General features: G+C 37.4%; 1 protein-coding gene across 3 annotated transcripts in view; it reads left to right on the plus strand.

Moving 5' to 3' along the window:
* Positions 1-2249: 2249 nt before the first annotated feature.
* The window catches only part of LOC124795494 (activator of 90 kDa heat shock protein ATPase homolog 1-like), a 97020-nt gene continuing 84502 nt past the window's right edge, over positions 2250-14767 (plus strand). Inside the window, exons 1-2 of one of the 3 annotated variants that reach the window (XM_047259541.1) lie at positions 2250-2351; positions 6705-6786. In XM_047259541.1, the coding sequence (XP_047115497.1) occupies positions 6707-6786 (80 nt within the window). In that variant the 5' untranslated portion in view covers positions 2250-2351; positions 6705-6706. Of the gene's footprint in view, positions 2352-6232; positions 6313-6704; positions 6797-14767 lie in introns of those variants that run through there. The other 2 variants (XM_047259543.1, XM_047259542.1) reach the window with 2 other exon arrangements.

The following is a 14767-nucleotide window of genomic DNA, read 5'->3' on the forward strand; positions in this document are numbered from 1 at the left end:
AGTCTTTGTACAATACATGTATTACTGCAGCAAGAGAGATGTAATTACTAAATAGTACATTTAGTTTCTCATGCCTTCCGTTTTATAATGTCATACGTATATGATTAGATTTTATGTCTGTGTGCTTTTAGATGATCTGCTACATTGTCTCTCATAAGCCAACAGTAATTCTGTATTCATTTTCCTATGTTACTATCTGGATCCATAGTTATAACTCTGCCATTCTGGAACGAGGACATTGTAAGTGCTGTACATTTCTTTAAAAAGTTTCTTATTCTACTTACGTAAAACCAGATTAGCGAACGTCACTTCGCTCGCATAAACTGTGTGGTCAGTATAGCCTTTTTGTTTTGTTTTTCTTTAGTCGAGTTTTTAAGCTGTTTACAAACTAACAAACTGCAACACCTTCCAAAACTTTTCTCACTAATTGAGATCACAGAGTGAACTTCTGATCAAAAAGCGATTCTGATAGCTGAAATCCAAGGTGTCTGTTAATCATGCCTTTTAAGCTTTTGTGGTATTATTTCCATATAAACTGCCATTCCATGGCGCATAATTCTTTATATCTAAGTGAGAAGTTAAACACCATTTTACACAGATTTACCTTTAAAATTTTTTAATATGACGAAATATTTTCTGAAAAATTGTTATCCCCTAATTCAACCTGTACAGGCTGATTTTCAAAAAGCAGTAAAACACTTATTTTTTGTCTGAGATGAGTGTACTTGTAATTGAATGTGCAGCTCTATGTGTGCGGAAGAACAGAGGAAAGATGGGAGACTGTGTCACCATAGCTCATAGAAGATTCACGCCCAACATGACTGTAGACCAGTACCTAAACAGACGCTGTGGAGAAGTTTCCTGTGAACAGTGTGACAAGCAGGTACATAGCCACAGTTTTTTTTTTTTTTTTTTTTTTTTTTAAATTACGAGATTCCACCTGATGACAGGCCTTGCGGACCCCGATGGATTAAAATGAACGTGTCTCCTTATTGTCACATGTTACCTCCCTTGCTTCAATATTTTGGCATCAAACAAACATTCTTCAGTCATAGCTTATGAATGACAATCAGAAATAAGGCTGCGTATTGTTAGAATTTAAAACAAAAATAATTTTTGTTACAGCAAATATAAGAGAGTGGTACTTCAACAGATGTTTACAGGACTAAGAAAGCAGAAACTTGATTTTTCATCTGACGCTCTCGAAAATACCAAGCACACAAGCAAGTATTCGGGAATAACGTCGGGGCTTTAGTATTAGCCGTGACGGTAGGACGACAAGATTACCATAGCTGGAGAGCTACTCGTAAAACCAACGGAACTGCCTCTAGTGACTAAACGCTACAATAAAGTTGATGCAAAAATATGTGACATCATTCTGAAGTTGTTGTCTGATTGGTCCTGACGTCATCGATTTTGAATCACGAGACAATTTGATGATGTTTCCACTATCCATGGATATCGCATTATAACCGTTGGGAGCACTGAGAACAAACAGCAGTTTACATTGTGAGGCAGAGGGGTGGGAATAGCTCGCTGGAAGTGCTAGTGGAACGTATTGATCAGATGGCAGGTCATTAAAAAGGAAATACTGAATGGATGAGTAGTATTGTCAGCTTTAGGCCGAACGAATGGCGCTCTTGTTTTAGGCAACATCCCAGTCAATATCTGATGTTAACCAAATAAGTTTGCACCAATTTTAGCATCTGTAGTTTAAGTGCTTTCGTTTCTTCTGTTGTTTCATTTTGCAAATGCATCTAATAGGTAGCGAAACTGGGAGGACAAATAAATTTAAATTATAGGCGAATATTACTCGCGAACTGTAACCGGGCACCTCACTGGCGTGGGCTGCACAGAGCTTTGGGTCACGAAGTGCAGGGTGTAACAAACACGGTTTTTAATTTAAATTATAGGCGAATATTACTCTCGAACTGTAACTTGGCACCTCGCTAGCGTGGGCTGCACAGAGCTTTGGGTCACGAAGTGCAGGGGGTTAACAAACACGGCTTTCATATACTGGAAGTGTGCAGTGCAGGTAATATAAATCTGTGTCTTGAGCTTCCGCGGGTTCCTGAAAACCGGCTTCATCAGGATCACCATTCATTTTCGAAAAAATTACAATGAAAATAATGCAACAAAAGACAGACAACTGCAGTACAGATAACCGACAAAGCAGACGACAATGCAGTTAACGCCGGCTAACAGTACGCTGCACAGCTGGCAACGAACTTCAGGAAATCAATACCGTACGAAGTTTCCCGATTACTGACGAATGTTAGCGATCAGATCTGAGGACGAGGGAGTCTGTGTGCGAAGTTTAAGTTCCCACGTAGAACATTGCGTGTTGTATTGTAAGTGTACATCTACACAAAACATAAATTGTGGCTGCACGTAATGAAAAAAAGTCACGCTTGTGAGCCATGAACCAGCTGATGTACCAGTACTGTAGCCGTATCTGATTAACTTGCCAGTAATTTAATTCCAGAAATACTACAATAAGATGTAATTGAGGAAAATGACTTTAGTAACTAACTAAAATTTTCATCCTCATGCTTTTATCAACCCGTGTCAGTTTCGCACTTCAGTCATTCCGTACTGGTACATTGTAGATTCACGTAGCAGACATCCATGCTCACAGGTCATTTCGTGTAATCTCACAAAGGGTGATAAGGTGACTATTTCAGAACTTAGTCGTATTTGGTGCATGGATACGTACGTGTCTTAATAGCAAAACTGACAAATAGCGCTGCCGTAACACTATAAAGATTTATGGTTAATTCATGTTTTAAAGCTCAAGTGTGTCATTAGTCAGGCACCAATTTCGTGTCATTAGTCAGGCACCAATTTCGGTATTTTCAGGGACCTACTATTCGGTAACAATAGACCTCATTTTTTTTATCCATCCAGTATGTACGCCACTAGGTTGGTACAAGGTATAAAAAAGTACAATTTTTTTATGAAAAATGATGAAAAATAAAATGTTACTTTGTACAGGGAAACAGTACAGACCTCAGCTTGTGCACTGTAACCCTGTAGACGTAGCATTAAATATAAATAACAATGAAAAGCATTTGGCATTACAATTAATAGTTCTTACCTTCACTTAAAAGATGACTCCAATGGAAAAGCAAATCAAATTTGAGAGCTTAAGAGTCCTGTGTGTGTGTGTGGGGGGGGGGGGGGGGATGGTACACAGAAAATTGAACCTCGACCTGATTGTTTGCGTAAATGCTTTCATGCATGGCAAAGAAGAATATCCTAACTCACTTTGTTAATTGGCAAAGAATAAAATGAAAATGCCACTCACATACACCATCCACATCCAACACTACTGGTAAATAAAAACTGAGTGTATTCTTTGAAAAATTGTTCCTAAAATATTTGTGGTTGATCTGCGGGTTAGAGCCAATAACAATTATCAGTCATTTTACTTAAGGTATAATCTGTATTTCACTGTTATGTTTTTTGAGTGTAAAGACTTACAAGGGACAATTTGGGTCCACAAATGTGGTACTAAATTCTTATTCTGATAATATAATATAAAAAGGCAACTTCAGTGAACTTAAAGTAAATAGGCAAGCAACAATGAGAGAAATAAATAATTTCTTATACATATAACTGTACATATCAACATAAAAATTCTGCAAATAGCAGTTTCATAAACAAATTCAAGTATAAAGAAGGAAATTTTTTTAAGACTCTTCCACCTTGCATACAACATAGTTTTCCTTAACACCTTGATCAAAAAATGTATTATGTGAACTTAACAGTGAGATACAATTTTTTCATAGTACTTATTGTCACATTTATACAACCGTGCAATGTGGCTTTGTAATTATGGGACATTCACTTTACATATAACACTGCAAAAGGGGATGCCAACACCTTCTTTCTTACTGGGTCATGAAAGGAATAGTGGTTCAACAGAAGGTGTGGAATTAACCTCATCTTCAAATTTATGTGATACCTGAGAAATGAGTCCTGTGTACCATTTTTCGTCATGTTTGAATGCCATACACTACCCCATTTGCATCTGTTTCTACAAAACATTTTCACAAGCTGCCATAACAACAGTGGTCCTATTTGCATGTGTCTAAAGTCTCTTCATTAGAAAGATGTTAGTAGCAGTTATTAGAAATGCATGGTATGATCATGTTCCTGGATCATTCCTCATTGAATTGTACCTGTGTTTCTAGAAACCTTAATACCATTTGTTTTCGTGCAAAGAGACAAAGAACAAATTAAAACCTTGTATTTTGTGGGTGCCCGTGTGAACAGTGCAGACATTTTTCCAGTGTAATGGAGCTTGGAGCTCCTCACTTGAAAATGTAGGATTTCAGCTCACAGTGAACAGATTAAAGTTTTAACTGTTACTTCACCTTAATGAAGCATTGTCAGAGCAGCAGCTACTTTTGGTGTCACAGAGCAGATGGTACGTACAGCAAAAAAAGTTCAAGATAATAGTGATGTGATTGCTTCTCTGGAACACATGATTGGTCAAAAGATGTTACCTGAAACTGTGAAACAAATGAAAATGGAAGTTTGTGTAGACTTTGTATACGAAGGAAAGATCATGTTTTCATCATGGTAGATGACAAGAAGGTTCACATTCAGCAAAAACTTCTTTTAGCTAATCTTAAAGAGTTGTACACAGAATACGCCACGATATACCGGATATTAACTTGTCTGTTTCTTCTCAGGAGATCAAATGGTAATGATGGTTTCTTGGAACACAGATACAATTCAGTGAGGGATGGTCCAGGAACATGATCGCACCATGCATTTGTAATACCTTTCTAATGAAAAAAATTTCATCACATGCAAATAGGACAACTGTTGTTGTGGCAACTTGTGAAAATGCTTTGCTGAAGCAAATGCAATTGTGGCACTGTCTGGTGTTCAAACACGATTAAAACTGATACAGAGGACACATTTCTCAGGTGCCACGTGAATTTAAAGATAATGAGATTGATTGCACATCTTCTGCTGAATCACAATTCCTTTCATGGCCCATTAGAAAAGATTCAGTTTGGGTTGACTTCTGCAGTGTTATACAAAGTAGATGTGCCATAATTATGAAGTCACAGTACACGGTTGTATAAATATGACAGTAAGTACTATGAATAAATTGTATCTCAGTGTTAAGTTTTTGGTCAAGGAGTTATGGAAAACTATGTTGTATGCAAAGTGGAAGAGTTTTAAAAATACAGTTTCCTTCTTTATACTTGAATTTGTTTATGAAACTGTTCTTTGCAGAATTTTTACATCGATATATACAATTGTATGTATAGGAAATCATTTATTTCTCTCGTTATTGCTTCATCTTTTCTTTTACTTCATTGAAGTTGCATTTTTAATTTACATTCACAGAATATGGTTTCATTACCACATTTGTGCACCCAAATTGTCTCTTGTAAGTCTTCACACCCAAGAAAGATAACATTGAAATACAGCTTATACCTTAAGCAAAATGATTGATAATTATTTTCAGCTCTCACCTGTTACAGTTCTGACCTGCAGGTCAACCACAAATATTTTAGAAACGATTTTCCAAAGATTACACTCAGTATTTATTTACTAATTTCCTGTAGTGTTGGATATGGATGGTATGTGCGAGTGGAAATTTAATTTTCTTCTTTGCCAGTTAACTGAGTGAGTTAGGATATTCTTCTTTGCACCTAAAATTACTACCAGGCATGTAAGTACTTAAGCTAAATATCAGGTTGAGATTCAATTTTCTGCATACCAACCTCCTCCCCTCCCCCCCCCCCCTCTCCCCCCACCCACTCCCCAGGACTCTGAAGTTCTCAAATTTGCCTTGATTTTCCACAGTTTCGTTGGAGTCATCTTTAAGTGAAGGTAAGAACTATTAAATGCAATGCAAAATTCTTTTCATTGTTATTTATGCTGAACACTATGATTAAAGGGTTACATTTGACAAGTTGAGGTCTGTACTATTTCTCTGTTCAAAGTTATGCTTTTTTTAAAAAATCACTGATTTAAAGCACAGCATGGAAAAGATGATTTTTTTTTCAACATTTTTCATAAAAAATCTGAATAGTGTATCCTACTTTTTATACATTGTATCAGCTTAGTGGTCTACATAATAGGTGCATAAAAATTGAGGTAAGTAGGTTAACTTACTACTAGGTGGTAAATCTCTAAAGATAAGTCTTCAAACCTGAATTTATCAAATATCTTTAGAATTATGACAGCACTTATTTGTCAGTTTTACTTTAAGACATGTTGGTATCCATGTACCAAACATGTCTAAATTCTGAAAGGGTCACTTTAAAATCCATCAGAGTATCTGTGAGCTTACATGGAATGACCCTTACTTTTTATTAGTTGTAGTGTGTATAATTACTTAATATTTCTACCTCTCCAACTTTTTAGCATATATCCTTCAATTAAAACCTTAGAATGTTCTTCTGTGTCAAACATACCTTGTGCTATACTTAGCTTGTAGAATTACATAATTTTTTATGTTATGCTCTTCTGGCATAACATAAATGACTTTCAGTTTGTATCTGCTAAATTTTATTGAAAGACCCATTCATTGAGTTGACATCTTTTACTTTCCAGTTGTGATTGTAATTGATGTTACATGATTGTGTAACTTGCTTTTCAGTGTAATGAGCCTTCTTGTCTGTAGATGAAGTATTCTGTATATTAATCTTTGTATTGTTATTGTATATTCTCAGAAATGGCTAAGTGGGGTGAGGGTGACACTCGTTGGATTGTTGAGCAACGAGCAGATGCAACAAATGTTAATAACTGGCACTGGTGAGTAGAGGTAAGATTCTGGTCTGCCTCTAAAGCAGTAGCAGTTGCAGAATATATTATGTCTTTTTTGTTTTGCTTTGCTTTACTTTGAGCTATAAGCAAAGGAGATAAACTTGGAAAGATTAAACTATAACACACATTTCCATGATAATATTAAAAGCATTTTGAAGAAGTTATTGTGGAAGATCTCAGTGGCAATCAGATGATAATCAGACAGATGGAAAAAAGTAAGTAAACTATTTATTATTTCAAAAGTAATTGCCATAACTGTTAATATTTGTATTCCACTGTGAGAGAAGATGGCCATTAACTTCACGGAAAAATGTTTGCGGTTGCCTATGGAACCATGATTGCACCCAGGTGTGTTCCCGTTTATTTGAAGCAAATTGACAGCCACAGTTGTCTTTCTTCAGGGCTTCAAAAACATGGAAATTGCATGGGGAGAGATTGCGGCTGTTTGGAGGATGTGTAAGATCTTCCCAGTGAAACGAATGCAGCGTAGTTGAAGCAACCTCGGCAACATGTGGGTGGTCATTATCTTGCAACGGAATGGAGTTGTCCATCAACATTCCTGGGTGTTTGGACTTGATGGCACACTTCAGTTTTTACAAGTATGTATCGCTTTGTGTTAATTGTTTCACTGTATTCCAGAAAGTCAATGGGCAGTGAGCCCTTGCAGTCAAAGGAAAAAGGTCATCATGACTTTTCCAAACAGGTGTATCTGTTGTTTCAATTACAGTTTAGACGTTTCACTGGGAAGCACTAACACATTCTCTATACAATCCTGATCATTCCCCATGTGATTTTCACGTGTTTTGAGCCCTAAGGAAATATGTTGGTGGCCATTGATTTCCTTTGGATGAAAACGTGCACACCTGTATACTGTCATGGTGCCGTAGGCAACTGCAAACATTTTTCCGTGAAGACACTGACCATCTTGTCTCACAGTGGTATAGGCTGAATGTATTCACAGTTGTAGCTATTACTTTTAAAATAATAAACAGTTTATTACTTTTTTCCTTCAATATCGTTTTCATTTGACTACTCCTTACGTAAGTTTAATTTAACTGGCAGTGGCTCACCAGCATATCCTAGGAAGCAAAAGACAAAAGCAATAATATATAGTTTTCCTTAGGTCTCAACAGCTCATCAGGAATGAAAATCACAAATAAATTGGTCTTTCTTTTGCACGTTTTTTAACACTTCCTCTTAGAGATGACCCAGATGTATTATTAAGTATTCAGAAGTCTCTCATGAACATCCTGAATGCTTCAGATGTTCAGCATCTTCATCTGCATCTGAAACACCGCCTTTGGTAATGGCTTGGTTAGTAAATCAGCCTGCTTCACTGTGGATGGAATATGTTCTACTACAAACTCATTCTTCATGTATTTATTGTGCAAAAAATGATAATGTACGCCAATATGCATACTTCTCTGATGAAACTCTAGATTTTTAATAAATTTCACATCGCTTACATTGTCAGTGTTCAGCATTGTTTTTATGTTGCTGAACAAAGCCAAGTCTGTGAGCAAACGTTTCACCCAAACAATTTCTCTCACTGTCTGACTGACTGCAGAGTATTCCACCTCAGTTGTAGAAAGCACAACCACTCTCTGCTTTGTTGAAGCCCATGTAATAGCGGATTCACCAACCTTTAACAATGTACTGGTTGTGGATTTCCTAATTTCCACATCATCAGCATAGCCTGCATCACTGTAAGCTTGTGATTTTTCCTGTTTTGAAGAAAAATAAAATCCATGGTCCATAGTGCTTTTAACATATTTCAGGATCCTGTTCACAGCATTCCAATGGTTTTTCAGTGTCTTCTAAAGATGCAGACTGTCACTGTTAACTGCGAAAGTAATGTCCAGCTGTGTTTCTATCAACAAATACATCAGACTACTACCCACAATCTGCCTTTAAGGAACACTGTACATGTCCTTCTATCCATTTTTATGTATGTCAGCACACGTCTGATGATGATGGTCTGCAGTTACTGTTACAGGGTTAGGATCCTCTATCCTGATGCAGTGTAGACTCTTCATGCAAAGGCCACTTGATGTAGAAAAATAGAACCATCTGGCCAACTGTTCTGCCTGCAGTCCTAAGTTTGTATCCAGTTTTCTAGATGCAATGTTAAATTGTCTCCCTTAGCACACTCAACAAGAAGTTAAATGATAACAGGATCCTTAGCAGCAATCACACCATCATCTACATGTACTGTCTGCTAGATTAATGGATTATTTGTTTCCTGATTGTTAAATATACGTGGATCTGTGTTCGTTGGCTGGAGACCAAAATTGCATAAAACTGCTGTGAAACAAGGGTTCCAGCACCTGGAAGCTTCCTCCATGGAAGTTTCCTCCCCAGCCACAGCTCACATGGCACAACTCCCCTTTCTTTACGTGTTGCTGTGCAGTTGTGGGAATACTGCATAATTCACAGCTCCTACCACATTTTTGTTGGCAGTCCACTTGCATGCAAACATGTTGTGACTAACTCGACAACAGTTCTGTTTTCCCTTTCAGAGACTCCATTTTCCCGTGGACTGTATCCCATTGTTTTTCTGATGCAAAATGCCACACTGGTAAGTCAGATTCTTAACCTCTTGGTTACATAACTTGAATCCATTACCTGTATACCTGTGTAAAAATGCTTCTCTCTCACTTTAAAGAAATTTTGCAAACATTCAGCTGTGTCTGATTTATTTTTGATGAAATACACCATTCTCCAGTGACTATAGCCACTATAGCCATCCTTCAACATCAAGAAATATGTCATTCCACTCACAGAGTCTTCTTGCATTTTACTACACAAATCTGCATGTACAGGCTTACCCATTTGTTTTGATTTGGTATCATTGCATGGAAACGAGAGTTTACACATTTTACCAATAATGCAGTCTTTATGCTGAACTTATTATCTCAAAAATTTACCCTGGTGCTTGATAAAATGTGTTTCACTTGCATTATGTTCTGAAGTGCCATCCTTTTTTGCCATAAAGAAAGGGGTTCACAAGCAGCAACATTTGTACACATTTGTACTTGACATAACCTTAAATTTCATTTTAAGCAGTTTGTGATGTCTCTCTCCCTCTGCAACAACACTTTAATCCTTTAAAAATTTACACATTTTATTGTCTGACTGATGTGTCATACCTTTATTGAGGGCTTCACCTAAAGAGAACAGATTGTAGGTTAACTATGGAAAATACGAAACCTTACTGATGTGCTTCTCCTTCCATTCCTTTCTTGTGTAGGCCAGAATGTTAATGTCTCCAGATCCAGTTGCAGGAATGTATTTTCTGTCACTAGTACGTTTTTTTCCCCTAATGGTTCTCAGTCAGTAGAAGTTGGTAAAGTTACAGCTACTAGTGAGGTACTAGTTCATTCACTGTCAATATAACTGTGAACAACATAACTATCACAGTAGCTTTGTGGTAGTCATTATGTAAGTAAATATCATGTCGTGCTGTTTGACTGTTTATTTCTTTTGTAATGAGAGTACAACCAAAACCCAATCCATCACGCAATAGATTCATTATCTCACTTTCACTAAGCCTTTAAGAACCACTTCCGCTAAACCATCATGTATTTGTTGCCTTCATGTGTCACTTCCACTCATTTATATGTTTGTTAAAAAGTGCAAATGGAGATGAAGCCCCTCACTCCTTTTCCATCCAGCCTCCTTCCCTGAGCTATTCCTTTTCATTTGGTAGTCTCTCCCCATGGCATTTGGTATGCTGGCTGGAGCTTTCTTCCACTGCTCATCATACTTCCTTCTATTTGTTGTTATGAAAACTATGGCAAACTGTACACAACCAAATTGATGTTAATCATAGACCAGTAGTTGCCTATATATTTTGCAGACACTTCACCATAGCAGTTTTATGTGGGGGATGTTTTGGACTATGGTTGCATAAGGTACCAATAGAGATTGGGCATACACTGTCTTGTTTATATCACTTCCAACCACAGTGAACCATTTTGGTACCATTTAATGCATGCTTTGTGTGTTGTATGTTGCTCTTTCTTATTCTTATTTTGAAATGAGTGAAGAGGTTACTCTAGGTCCATCACTAAGTTCAAGCAAGATTTTCATGGCCCAAAGAACGGTCAGCAATTGCTGTCAATATGTGTCAGTTCTGCCTTAACAAAAGCAAAAACCATGGCTGTAGGCTACTAGCCCAGCAAGAGGGAGATGGAGCTTGTTCCCATGCACTACTTCTTCCCTTGTGGTTGTTGTTTGTATATGGATGTGGCTGACTGCCACATTAAAGCGTCCATGCTGTACAGAGCTCTGTTTACAGTTAACTTGCTACTTCTCATGCTGTTAATGGGAATCTTAAAGCTGTGAACAGAGACCATAAGATAATTAGCAGGTGTGAATAATGAGGTTTGTTTTTAATTTGAGTTTGTGTTTGCAGGGACTCCCAATTACTTCCTTTATTTCTCATGGCAACTTTGCCCCAGAATACTGTACCCCACTCTTAACTCTAAACTCTACATGCAAATTACTTTTCTTTCTTGTGTAGACCAAGGCTCAACTGAAATTGACTGTTTATAGTAGCAACACATAATAGCAAGGAGTAAATGTACTTAGAAACACATAATAGTAAGGAGTAAATGTACTGGGAAGTGAATGTAAGAACTGCATTAACTTTGAAAACACTTTACCATGTGGACCATTACCTAGTCTACACAATATTCTAATAGTTTGATTTTTCTGAACAAATACTGCCCTTACTTTAGCTGTGTTGCCTCAGATGGTAAGACAGCATGAAAGTGTGAAAATGAGCTAGCACTCTGATCTTCAAAGTCAGCACAATGAGAAATACATAAATTTGAAAACAAAACATGTGGAATTGAAGTTTTTTTTATTAGTTTAACTATATATTGACTTCATTTTCATTTGTTATCCTGTTGGGACCCAAGGAAATTTGTGCACTGTGTTTTGTTTGATGTGTGACAGTTAATGTTAATTAGTGGTATCATAAGGTCATCTTTGCTAGTATGAAATTGCAGGAAATGACACTTTTTGAGATCAACACTGAAAATATTTACTGTGTACCAATTATTAGCCTTTTCAGTAATTATTTGAGCTCTTGTCTGGTACAACTGAATTTTGAGCCTTAGTTAGTATGCAGGAAATCAGTGGAGCGCTTTTCAGTGGAATGATTCCAGGACTCTCGTTAAACGATTTCAGAAAACCACAGAAGATGAATATTTGGATCGCTAAATTCGATTCCAAATCTTGCTCCCTCCGTATGTGATCCTTAACGATTTCCCCACATTATACAGAATTTTGTTTGCATGTGGTAACAAAGTTTTGTATCATACCTATATCTAAAGGCTATGAATTACTTACTCCATTAACAAATTAAATTCACAATTACATCACAGCTACATTGCAACATTATTATATTTGACTAGCTGTTATGTACTCGCATGTGCTTGACCCATCTTCATTCACAAAACTGTGCTGCTCTTCCTTTATTGTTCTTTCATTCACATATGCTTTCATAGCACTGCCTTTGGCACACGGACTGCGCTGTTGAACATCAACGTTGAGTGTGTCGAGTTCAGCGTGCTGCTGAACGCTGAGTAACGATGCCACTTGTGCACACGGTATGTGGGCCCCAATGTGGTATACGTGATTGCGACACACTCCAGCAGCAGTTGTGAGATGTTTCTGGTCGTAAATCACACTGTTTACTCAACAGGCGCGCGTAAAATTCCCACGTTAGTTCTATTAAAATGCTCGTTTCATCCATTGTCCATATCCTAGTTACGTTGTTCTATATGTAATATACACAAAAACTTCAAAATTGATGTACATGTTTTAAGACAAAAAGGGAAGTACCATGTCCAATCAATAACGGCACAGGCTTATAAAAGTTCTATTACAAACAGTGAGAGACAAGTTTGCAATAGTTCTCCACATAAGGTAAACGTTATTTTATCTTTCCCACATTTTGGTAAAACCCTAAGGTCATTCTTACTCGATCACTGTTCCTACCCAGTAGCAGACTCTTTAAAAGATGTGAATTATGAAACTCAAAAGAAAAAGGAACAAAATATCTTTATAGATGTAGCGTAAACTGTCCTGTAGATTAAGCTAACCGAACAAACTCACTCCTCAAAAAGAAGGTGAACTTATGTTTACATAACATAAAATATGTAGTATATACTTACATTAAACTAATAATAAAGTGTCAGAACCTATTAAATACGCAAATGTTAGGAAAAAAAAAAATTAAGCTTCGTGAGACACTAACCATTGTTTTACCACCCATGGTTGTGGATCATATAACATCTTACAACATGCTAAATGCATTAATTGTAGCTATGTTACTGCCTGAAATTTAATTATAACAAATTGTACCAAGAACAATGGATTTTTGGTGGATCCTCAGTGTGTCACTATTTTCAGATGACATACTCTCGTGATACACAAGTTACAATAATTCTTTTGCCAGAAATATGACTTTTCTCATTATTTTATTGCAACAAATCACACAGTTAATTAAGGGTTTTTCGAGTGATTCTCAATTTGCTGGTGCTCAGAAACAGCATATATACGTATAGGCTTGAACTGAATGCCAATATGGCGCCTCACTGCTCTGTGCTTAAGGGAGATGGCCTGCATGTGGCGTAGGTGGCGTTGTGCCATCTGATTGGTCAAAACTCAGACGCACACTGAGAACATCTGATATGCTAAATATTGCTCTGCGTGTTCGGAAAGACTCCTGAACATGCTGTTCCATGCTATGATGTCAGAAAGTTGGCACACTCGACGCTCAACGTTTGGATGCACGGTCCGTGTGCCGATGGCTTTAGTCCAATCAAGAAGAAGAACTTTTTAGGGATATGGAACAATTTAAGGTATACAAAAGACAATCAAAACTTAGAACACTTATTGTGAAAAATGTAAAGTTTCTTGTTCTGGCCCTAGAAGGGGCAAGCAAGCCCAACTGACCGCCATGTCATCCTCTGCCAATGGTGTTATTGGATGCAGTAAGGAGGGGCTTGTGCTCAGCACACTGCTCTCCCTGTCAGTATTGGGTTTATTGACCGTGTAACCACTACTCATCAGTCAAGTAGCTCCTCAGTTGGTCTCGTGAGGCTGACTGCACCCTGTGCCAGTCCTCCCACTAAGGAAAAATCTCTGGCAGTACTGGGAATCTAATTCGGGTCATTGCTATCATCCACGTGCCCACTCAGCTATGGAGGTGGACTGTTCACTGATTAACAATAAACTGTTGCTATACTGTTTGATACTACCTGTGCTTACATCAATTAAATGCAACCTAGTAAACAGGCAGAAAAGCTAGTATTTTGTCAAAACTTCTCCTTTCTCAGTTGTAGTAAGTAACTGCAGGTTATATTACAATGTTGGCTTAATGTTTATATCAAATATCCTTCACCATGCTTTGTACCCAAGTAAAACCTTTTCCAATTAGCATTGGAGTAGACTGCTCACTAAAGGAGACAGGTGCGATAACAGCCAAAGAAGCAAGTCAATCTAGTTCTGAGATGACCTGCACCCATAAAGCTTTTGAGGTAGGATGGGCACAAAAGAACAGGGGCATGCCATTGGTTTCATGTGAGCCTTGAAATTGGTAGCTACCCTAAACTTTCTGAAAACAGGGAGGGATATTCTGAGCAAAGCGTGTCCAATTGCTGGCACGGAACTTGACCCAATACCAGATGCACTTAATCAGAAATGGAAAATCCCAAAATTTTGAGGGTGTCCAACCCAAATAAGTTTTCAGTGTTTTATTATCCACCACTAGAAAGATCAAACGCAGAACAACTGCTTTATACAATACAGAAGTAAGAAACTGTCCCAGTTTGTGTATTAATTGTTTATTGTAACTCACCAACTGACAAGAGACAGGAGAGAACAGCAGTGATTCACAATCCCCATATATTTGAGATTTTAACATCTTGTCCCATAACACATACTTCAAAATAAA

Source organism: Schistocerca piceifrons, chromosome 4, assembly GCF_021461385.2.
Source record: "Schistocerca piceifrons isolate TAMUIC-IGC-003096 chromosome 4, iqSchPice1.1, whole genome shotgun sequence".
Lineage (NCBI taxonomy): Eukaryota > Metazoa > Arthropoda > Insecta > Orthoptera > Acrididae > Schistocerca > Schistocerca piceifrons.